Below are 11,177 nucleotides of genomic sequence, written 5' to 3'. Positions count from 1 at the left end.
GTATTCTCTGGAACTGGGCGCCCAGAGCCAGTAAAAATCATCTGTTCTCTAGTTTAACACGGCATGTCTGCCCGAAGTTATAAAAAAAATGGAGTTGGATCTTGGGAATGTTCTTGGTTTAACCCTTTGCGGCCCTCGCAGCGTGGTCTCTGAACATGCCTCTGTCCCACACTTTTTTTTTTCTTTCCTCTCTTCTCCAAACTGTTTTTTTTTTTTTTTTAACACAATCTTTCCTCCACCCTTCTCCCCACCCTTTTCTCTCCCCCTTTTCCTGGTCCCAGGGATAGGAGGCTGAGCTAGCAAGGCAGTTCAGTTTCTGATTTGCTGTCCCTGTCTGGGACTCGACAGTCCTCACATCTCCCTAAAAAAAGTTTTTCACTCTCCAATCGGTCGACCAGGGGGCATCACCTCTCAAGACAACCCCAGTAGGACCAGACCAGAGAAGGGGACAGGAGAGGAGAAGGAACAGCAGGACCTGGGGCTTTGCAGGCACTCAAAGTAACTGCCCAGAAAATACAGCTGCCCCCCCATCCCCCCCCCAAACACCCACAAAATCACAACCTAATGGCTTTATAAAAAAGTGCAATTGCTCCAGGGTTCCTGCCCTATCATTTTCCTCCTTTTTGCATTCCATAATCTGAATCCTAAGGAATTGGCCCCACAGTGGTGGAGAGGTAATGAACATGGATACACATACGAGATGGAAAAGAAGAACTTGGAGGAAAGACTTGTCCCTTCTTGTAGCACTAAGCTTTATATGTACCCAGTGCCATGCAGGTAAGGACCCTCTAACCCTGAACTGGTCCTCAGCTTAACCCTTCCCATAACCCACCGACAGTCTGTGCATGAAACCAGCACCGCAACACTTTCCCCCTTTTTGGTTGCTTTAGCATTTGTGCAGACCTTTTTGTCTTTATTCGGATACCATTTGTTAGGAGGCCCATTTAAGGGCAAAACTTCTTAAAAACCTGGCTTGTGTGTATTCTCCATCCATCACCAGAGACTTTCTGCACCTATCCTTGCTGCCTGTGTCTCCTCCTTTCCTTCTCAGATATTCCATAATTCAACCTCCGCTACACAGAGAAAACTTTCTGACATGTAATCTTAGATCATTCTGCAGCCAACTTACAAACTTGAAAAACTTTTTCTCTCCCCCCCCCCCTTCTGTGAAACTAGCGGCATAGCGCCACCTATAGTCTGATTGTGGAACTGCCCAGAGTGATTCCTTTCTCCAGTTACTGGTGTGTACATGATAAGGGAGGCATTGGCAGGCTGCTGCACTCCCAAAATAATACTGGTTTGTTTTACAATTTTGTGGAGCGAATATTGAGAGATATCTAAGGATTCAAGTGCACTTACAGAGTTTTTCTTGCTAAATGTTCTGTAACGTAAGGCAGATGCCTTAACACACAACCAAATTAGGATACTTACCTTTCTAGAGTTTTGGAGCCATTTACTGTATAGTGATAATCATCAACTTACCGAACACCTATTGCTGCCTACACCTATGAGCATGGGCGATAGTTCTGTATTGGTTACTAGGACTGATGAATTATTCTTGGAGATATGTATGTATGTGTGTGTATATATATATATATATATATTTATATATATATACAAACACACACAGTATGCATACATGAGCATTGTATAATGCCAAATCAATTAAGTTGTCTGTTTCCATCTTGTTCTGGTGCTGAACGGCCATTGGATGGGTGTGCTCAGTGTACACTATACCGTATATTATTACACGGCATATGACCATATAACATTCCAATGGCGACTCGTGTAACCTGGTGACTTACTGTAGCCACCCCGCAGTTCTGTTCTGTTTGGGTTTTTCAGCTCTTTGACAATTATATAGGTTTACACTGTCCTCCATGCAATATTTATTCCTGTCCATGTCACGTATATAATGCTATTTCCCCATTATTCTCAAATTCATCTTCTTGGTTACTTTACTGCAGCGTTTAGTCAGCCCGGTCTTGTTTGGCTTTATCTGGATGGAAGCCGGTATGTTCCCAGCTGGAGAGAGGATGTTTGGCAGAATTTCCATTTCAGCATTTTGTGGTTTTATGTTTTGCAGTAAACGTTTATAACTCGAGTTCAGTCTCGTTTAGTTTTGTAACCAATATATAGTTTTAGAGTAGAAATAGATGACATAAGTGTCTGTAGCTATTGTGCAGCTATACGTCTGTGCTGTGGCATGATGATGCTTGTAGTTCCACGACAGATAGCGACCCTAAAATTGCGGGAGTCTACTATAAATTATGTGTGCGTATATATATATATATATGTATATATATATATATATATTTATATTTGTGTGTGCGTGTAGGCATCTATATGTTTGTGTGTGTGTATACATGTATATGTGTGCGTGCTTATATATATATATATATATATGTGTGTGTACTGTATGTATGTGTATAAGTGTGTGTGTATATATATATATGTGTGTGTGTACTGTATGTATGTGTATAAGTGTGTGTGTGTATATATATATATGTGTGTGTACTGTATGTATGTGTATAAGTGTGTGTGTGTGTATATATATATATATATATATGTGTGTGTGTACTGTATGTATGTGTATAAGTGTGTGTGTGTATATATATATATGTGTGTGTACTGTATGTATGTGTATAAGTGTGTGTGTGTGTGTATATATATATGTGTGTGTGTACTGTATATATGTGTGTATATATATATATATATATAAATATATATAATGTGTGTAATATATGCTATATTTTATCAGAGATGGACTATTCTTGGTGATGATAAGCTAGTACTTGATGACAGAAGATAAATGCTATATACTGTAACCCGCAGGGTACACATTGCTGAGTAGACATCTGGAGAAATGGCTTAGTGACAAGTAGTTATCTGCGTATGTGAGAGTGCAGGAAGGACTGGAGTAACAGTGGAGTGAAGTCATGGCTATAGAATTCTAAGTAAATACCCTTTTAACCCCAGTGTATCTCTTCTTCTTTTTCATAAATACAAAGTTACTGGGTCACGTGGCTTCAAAAGGAGTCGCTCCTTAATTTGCTGTGTAATTGCTGTGTTGTTACTTAGCTTCATGGTCTTGCTCTCAAGAGCTTACAATCTAGTATTATTTATTTATTACCAGTTATTTATTTAGCGCACACATATTCCGCAGCGCTTTACAGAGAGTATGTGACCAATCACAACAGTCCCTGCCCCAGTGAGGCTTACAATCTATGGGGCTCATTCAGACCTGCTCGCACCTAGCGTATGCAAATCCAGCGCGCGCCCAGCAAGGCAGGCGATCGCACGGCAAGGCATTTGCACGCCCACTATGTCTTGGCGTGCGATCACTTTGTGTAAGCAGATGCCCACCAGCCATTCATAAGACGCCCACTTGCGCACATCATTTCCTGGAAGTGCATGAAAACATCGGTACATCGAGCACCATCGGAAGCGGTCGCAGTGCTTGAGGTTGACTATACCCTGCCGCAAACACTGCAATCACTTCAGTGTGAAATTCAACCAGGTGACGTATATAAAGACGCTGCCTGTTAATTATGCACGTCTCTGAAACAGCGTTGAGACGCCCAGGCACGCCTGCGTTCGCACCTCCACTCCCCCGTTTCTTGTGGCCTGCCCCTGTCACCACCCATAAACGGCTCCTCCTGTCACTCACTCTGGTGGGCAGTCTATGCGCAACGAGCGACTGCTTCCCGTTCTCTCGCGCTGGTTCACGCACGCGCACTGGGATGCGTACGCATGCTCAGAAAGCGACAATTGTCCAGCTACGAGCAAACGCCTCCTAGCGAGCGGGTCTGAATCAGCTCCTATGTTCCCTACCACAGGCACACACATATACACACTAGGGTTAATTTTTGTTGGGAGCAAATTAACGTACCAGTATATTTTTGGATTGTGGGAGGGAACCGGAGCACCCGCAGGAAATCCACACATTAACCATTATAAAAACTTTGGTGCTTTATGGAATTGAGGGCCTGATTCAGATCCGCTCACAAGCGGGACGATATTTGCCCCCTGCGCATGCGCGAGCCCCTGCGAGCGACTGAAGTTCAGTCGCTCCGGGGCTTGCTACAAGACGGGGCGGCTGTCGATGTTGATTGACAGCTCGCTTTGTTTTGTAGGCGGGTAGGGGGGTGGTTGAGCAACCCCAGGCGTTTGTGGGCGGCCCTACTGACATCACTAGTGATGTCAGTAGTGGACTTCCTCCTCTGTTAGAGCAGGAAGTCCACACGGGCTTTCGAGAGCTGAGACCCTACCACAGGGTCTCCTCGCAAGCCCGATGGTCACGATAATCACAACCATCTCCAGGCCGCTCACCCACAGCTTAGCGAGCGGCCTGAACAAAAAAAAAAAAAAACCCGCCCTGATTCAGAGCGAGCGACTCTGAATCAGGCCCTGAAACATTTATCACAGAGAAACGAGAAGCTGAAGTGTAAAGATAAATACTCTGCATTACCTGGTAGGAGATGGTCTTGAGCAGTGTTTCTCAAAGGCATTCTTCAGGGAGCACTAGCCGTGCATGTTTTCCAGATCTCCTAGTTGGTGTACAGGTGTATTTATTACTGTCTGACACATTTTAAAAGAAGCACAGTTGGAGCTAATTATTTCACTTGTGTTTCTGCGAGGAGACTTGGAAAACTGTTAGTGCTCCCTGAGGAATGAGTTTGGGAAACCCTGGTCTAGGGATGCCACTGCTGGTCCTCTTCTTCAAGTGTTTGGTCCCTGATAATTGAGCTGAGCTCTCCGCAGACCAGGTGAATGAGTAATCCCAGTGCTGACTATGAGAAGATTAGGTGGATATAAAGTGCCTGGATTGTGTTTCCCTAGTACAGTGTGTGGCGTCAGATTACACAGAGCGGAGCTATGACCTCTCATAGTGAAGGTGAAACTGGTGCAAACGCTTAGTGCTCGGCCCCAGCTTACCAGGAAATGCTGTACGGTGAGGCATGGATAATGCATCGTGTTTCACCTGGTAACACCATAGTGTAGTATAGAGTCTGGATATAAAGTCAGTATAGAATGTGGACAGTGGCTCAGTATGTCAGTATAGAATGTGGACATTGGATCAGTATAAGTTCAGTATAGAATGTGGACAGTGGCTCAGTATAAGGTCAGTATAGAATGTGGACAGTGGCTCAGTATAAGGTCAGTATAGAATAGAATGTGGACAGTGGCTCAGTATAAGGTCAGTATAGAGTGTGGACATTGGATCAGTATAAGATCAGTATAGAGTGTGGACATTGATTCCATATAAGGTCAGTATAGAGTGTGGACATTGATTCCATATAAGGTCAGTATAGAGTGTGGACATTGGCTCAGTATAAGGTCAGTATAGAGTGTGGACATTGGCTCAGTATAAGGTGAGTATAGAATGTGGAAATTGGCTCAGTATAAGATCAGTATAGAGTGTGGACATTGGATCAGTATAAGTTCAGTATAGAATGTGGACATTGGCTCAGTATAAGGTCAGTATAGAGTGTGGACATTGGATCAGTATAAGGTCAGTATAGAGTGTGGACATTGGATCAGTATAAGGTCAGTATAGAATGTGGACAGTGGCTCAGTATAAGGTCAGTATAAAGTGTGGACATTGGCTCAGTATAAGGTCAGTATAGAGTGTGGACATTGGATCAGTATAAGGTCAGTATAGAGTGTGGACATTGGATCAGTATAAGGTCAGTATAGAATGTGGACAGTGGCTCAGTATAAGGTCAGTATAAAGTGTGGACATTGGCTCAGTATAAGGTCAGTATAGAGTGTGGAAATTGGCTCAGTATAAGATCAGTATAGAGTGTGGACATTGGATCAGTATAAGTTCAGTATAGAATGTGGACATTGGCTCAGTATAAGGTCAGTATAGAGTGTGGACATTGGATCAGTATAAGGTCAGTATAGAGTGTGGACATTGGATCAGTATAAGGTCAGTATAGAATGTGGACAGTGGCTCAGTATGTCAGTATAGAATGTGGACATTGGATCAGTATAAGTTCAGTATAGAATGTGGACAGTGGCTCAGTATAAGGTCAGTATAGAATGTGGACAGTGGCTCAGTATAAGGTCAGTATAGAATAGAATGTGGACAGTGGCTCAGTATAAGGTCAGTATAGAGTGTGGACATTGGATCAGTATAAGATCAGTATAGAGTGTGGACATTGATTCCATATAAGGTCAGTATAGAGTGTGGACATTGATTCCATATAAGGTCAGTATAGAGTGTGGACATTGGCTCAGTATAAGGTCAGTATAGAGTGTGGACATTGGCTCAGTATAAGGTGAGTATAGAATGTGGAAATTGGCTCAGTATAAGATCAGTATAGAGTGTGGACATTGGATCAGTATAAGTTCAGTATAGAATGTGGACATTGGCTCAGTATAAGGTCAGTATAGAGTGTGGACATTGGATCAGTATAAGGTCAGTATAGAGTGTGGACATTGGCTCAGTATAAGGTCAGTATAGAGTGTGGACATTGGCTCAGTATAAGGTCAGTATAAAGTGTGGACATTGGCTCAGTATAAGGTCAGTATAGAGTGTGGACATTGGATCAGTATAAGGTCAGTATAGAGTGTGGACATTGGATCAGTATAAGGTCAGTATAGAATGTGGACAGTGGCTCAGTATGTCAGTATAGAATGTGGACATTGGATCAGTATAAGTTCAGTATAGAATGTGAACAGTGGCTCAGTATAAGGTCAGTATAGAATGTGGACATTGGCTCAGTATAAGGTCAGTATAGAGTGTGGACATTGGCTCAGTATAAGGTCAGTATAGAGTGTGGACATTGGCTCAGTATAAGGTGAGTATAGAATGTGGAAATTGGCTCAGTATAAGATCAGTATAGAGTGTGGACATTGGCTCAGTATAAGGTCAGTATAGAGTGTGGACATTGGCTCAGTATAAGGTCAGTATAGAGTGTGGACATTGGCTCAGTATAAGGTCAGTATAGAGTGTGGACATTGGATCAGTATAAGGTCAGTATAGAGTGTGGACATTGGATCAGTATAAGGTCAGTATAGAATGTGGACAGTGGCTCAGTATGTCAGTATAGAATGTGGACATTGGATCAGTATAAGTTCAGTATAGAATGTGGACAGTGGCTCAGTATAAGGTCAGTATAGAATGTGGACATTGGCTCAGTATAAGGTCAGTATAGAGTGTGGACATTGGCTCAGTATAAGGTCAGTATAGAGTGTGGACATTGGCTCAGTATAAGGTCAGTATAGAGTGTGGACATTGGCTCAGTATAAGGTCAGTATAGGGTGTGGACATTGACTCCGTATAAGGTCAGTATAGAATGTGGATATTATCTCATTATAAGGTCAGTATAGAGTCTGGACATTATCTCAGTATGAAGTCAGCATAGAGGGCCTGATTCATCAAGGAACGCAGTTGTTAATACGCACGCAATCAGACGATTGTTGCATACTGCGTATGCGTAAACATCACAGTGTGCATGCGTGAATCAGCCACTGCAATCAGAACCACGATCGCCGTGACTACGCAGACCCATTGCAGAGTGATTGACAGGAAGTGCCGTTTGTGGGTGGTAACGGGGGGGGGGCGAACGCAAGCGTGCATAAATTATCCACTGCGATGCCCTACGTAGCCTGATATTATTGCGTGGATGTTAGCAATCCTGAGTAAGGTCAGGGCTTGTGCAAGTGTGCGTGAGGCTGCGTTGGTACTCGATTGTACCGATGGTTTCGCTTTCTTGCTAAACATTACGGACGTGTGTAAGGTAAAGTGGGCGCCCTTATGTTGTGCAGCAGTGGCATAGCGATTGCAATGGATTAGCATACTATCGCAGTTGAACGGCGTGTGTAATAGCTATTGCATTCGCAATTGCGTTCCTTGCTGAATCAGGCCAAGAGTCTGGACATTGGGCCTGATTCAGACCCACTCGCGAGCGGCTGTCCGCTCGCAAGTGGGTCGATGTTATGCACTGAGCATGCGCACGACGGAGGGAGCTCCGTCGTGCGCATGCGCCAGACGCGACGAGCGAAGGAAAGTCCTTCGCTCGTTGTGTCCGATCAAAGGGGGCGTGCTGTCAATGTTGATTGACAGCACGCCCCCTTTGGTGGGCGTGCCTCCCTGACGGGGGCGTTCCCACAGGAACGCCTCCCGTCAGAAGCCGGCCCACTGACATCACTAGTGATGTCAGTGGGAGTGATTTTGGCTCTGATAGAGCCAAAATCACTCCGGAGCTTGCGGTTGAAAACCTCAACCGCAGGCTTCGGCTCGCAATTTCGATGGTTGCGATGGTCTCGACCATCGCGGCCATCAAAAAGCACGCTCGTATAGCCTGTGGGTGGTGACCCACAGCTATACGAGCGTCCAGGAGGACGCTCCATGAAAATGGAGCCCGGCCCTCATTCAGAGCGTGCGCTCTGCTCAGAGCGTACGGCTCTGAATGAGGGCCATTGTCTCAGTATAAGGTCAGTATAGATAGGGAGCAATATCTCAGTATAAGGTGAGTATAGAATGTGGACATTGGCTCAGTATAAGATCAGTATAGAACGTGGACATTGGCTCAGTGTATGCTCAGTATAGAATGTGAGCATTGGCTCAGTGTATGCTCAGTATAGAATGTGAGCATTGGCTCAGTGTATGCTCAGTATAGAATGTTGGCATTGGCTCAGTTTATGCTCCGTATAGAGTGTGGACTTTAGCTCAGTATAGAGTGTGGACTTTAGCTCAGTATAGAATGTGGACATTGGCTCAGTATAAGATCAGTATAGAATGTGGACATTGGCTCAGTGTATGCTCAGTATAGATTGTCAGCATTGGCTCAGTGTATGCTCAGTATAGAATGTGAGCATTGGCTCAGTTTATGCTCAGTATAGAGTATGGACTTTGGCTCAGTATAGAGTGTGGACTTTGGCTCAGTATAGAGTGTGGACTTTGGCTCAGTATAGAGTGTGGACTTTGGCTCAGTATAGAGTGTGGACTTTGGCTCGGTATAGAGTGTGGACTTTGGCTCAGTATAGAGTGTGGACTTTGGCTCAGTATAGAGTGTGGACTTTGGCTCAGTATAGAGTGTGGACTTTGGCTCAGTATAGAGTGTGGACTTTGGCTCAGTATAGAGTGTGGACTTTGGCTCAGTATAGAGTGTGGACTTTGGCTCAGTATAGCGTGTGGACTTTGGCTCAGTATAGCGTGTGGACTTTGGCGCAGTATAGAGTGTGGACTTTGGCTCAGTATAGAGTGTGGACTTTGGCTCGGTATAGCATGACATTGGATCAGTATAAGTTCAGTATACAGTGTGGCCATTGGATCAGTATAAGATCAGTATGGAATTCTAGAGGGCCAATCTGCCGTATAATTTACAGATCTGAATAACACTTTATATAGCTGACATCTTATATACCAGCCCCAATTATGTACCAGCCCCAAACAAGAGTCTTATCTAGAACTTATATGTGTCACACAGCCTGGTGGTTCATTTCAAATCAGCTCATTCATTCCCAAGGATGTGGCTTAGGACATCCCCAACCGATAAAGCATGTTGTGGGGGAAACAATCATTTCCTGTGTCTTGTGGTGGGAAAATGGGTGGAGCTTCATGGAAAGGAGGTGTGGCCTATCAGTGGTAATGTACTTAGACTAGGGAATGGTAGGTGACATTATATTTAAAACTAGCTATTATGTTTCTACAGATCTTTTCATCAGTTCCTCCTGACAATATCACTTATATAAAGTCCCCCCTGGAGTCGTCACTACGTGATACTGGTGTCGCTGGAGTGTTTGTCGTGTTTCATCATATACCACAAATCTCCGTCTTCACTGTCAACATCGAGAGGATTTATTAAAGACCCATTTTCCTATCGTACTGAGTATGTCTGGTACAGAACACAAATAGTACTGAAGAAATAATTGGCAGGGTATTTTAGCTGGCTTAGTGACTTTACCTAAATCAAATTTCCTTTGTACTCCCTTGTGAATAACCTTATGCGGTTCGTTACAGGATTACATCATTCCCCCAAACGTGCCAAAGAAGCACTCATATATATTTTTTTAGATTTAATAGCCCATGCCGAACCCATAAAGACAGGATGTAAATCCCAGTTCCCAATGAACTCCTAAGGATTTAATCCTTTGTGGTTTGCATCAAATCTGTATCCAACTGGGATCTCAGCTTCTCTGTCTATAACGAAGATCTTCGGCCTCGGGCCATGTGCTTTATTGAAAACCCCCCAAAAATAGAGGATTTTGTCACCACCTATCGTTTGTAGATCTTACCCCAGTTCCAGACATTAGGTCACGGCAGCTGCCCGGGTCCATGGCTCCATGATGCGTAGGGTTTGTAACACTCTTTGGAACAGTCCCCTGATTAAAAATCACTTTTGTTTGGTAAATATTACACCAAAGCAACCGCTGAACCTCCCATATGTTTTTAAGGGTTTGGCAGAGGCGTGATGCTGTTGTTGAGGGAGAACACAGATGTTGCCAATTTAAAGCCCCCAATTTACTATACATCAAACTCCCTCTTATGGGACATGTGTTTCCGATCACCCAAATTCTGAGTATCTGTCTATTAAATGAAGCCAATAAAAAAAAAAAAAAAAGATTTCTTTAAAGCGCAGGAATCCTGCCAGCGTGGTTTATGTGTTTTGTCCTTGCTCGTCTTTTATCGTCCTTCCAATTCCCAGCACGTTTCCTGTCGTTTTAAGTTTGACTTTAGCGCCCACTGATGTAATCAGGGAGAGGATTTTTTTAGCTTCTATGGGACTGATTAGTTGGGGGATTTGTTTCTATAAGATCCGTTTAGGGGACGCTTAGATGGATCGTAGTGCAGAGGCACGCATCACCATTATTGGATAGCACCATGGAGGAGAAAAGTATCGGGGTTAGGGGGCGGGATAGGCTGTGAGGGGGGGGGGGGTTAGGGTTAGGCTGCGGGGAGATTGGGTTAGGGATAGGCTGTGGGGAGAGAGGGTTAGGGTTAGGCTGCGGGGAGAGAGGGTTAGGCTGCGGGGAGAGAGGGTTAGGGTTAGGCTGCGGGGAGGGAGGGTTAGGTATAGGCTGCAGGGAGAGAGGGTTAGGGATAGGCTGCGGGGAGAGAGGGTTAGGCTGCGGGGAGAGAGGGTTAGGGATAGGCTGCGGGGAGAGAGGGATAGGCTGCAGGGAGAGAGGGTTAGGGATAGGCTGCGGGGAGAGAGGGTTAG

The 11,177-nt window shown here is 44.4% G+C and overlaps 1 protein-coding gene across 3 annotated transcripts in view; it reads left to right on the top strand.

Moving 5' to 3' along the window:
- Positions 1–318: 318 nt before the first annotated feature.
- Positions 319–11,177, top strand: part of COL5A1 (collagen type V alpha 1 chain) — a 221,930-nt gene continuing 211,071 nt past the window's right edge. For all 3 annotated transcript variants that reach the window (XR_015871843.1, XM_088453033.1, XM_088453032.1), the window contains exon 1: positions 319–777. Coding sequence is in view for 2 of the 3 variants with exons in the window: in XM_088453033.1 (XP_088309159.1) it covers positions 678–777 (100 nt within the window). In the remaining variant the exon portion in view is untranslated. The remainder of the gene's footprint in view (positions 778–11,177) is intronic.

Source organism: Taudactylus pleione, unplaced genomic scaffold (genome assembly GCF_031769625.1).
Source record: "Taudactylus pleione unplaced genomic scaffold, aTauple2 ptg000566l, whole genome shotgun sequence".
NCBI classification, from domain to species: Eukaryota; Metazoa; Chordata; class Amphibia; order Anura; family Myobatrachidae; genus Taudactylus; species Taudactylus pleione.
The sequence above is the reverse complement of the archived record's forward strand: the minus strand, read 5'-3'. Positions and strand labels throughout refer to the sequence as shown.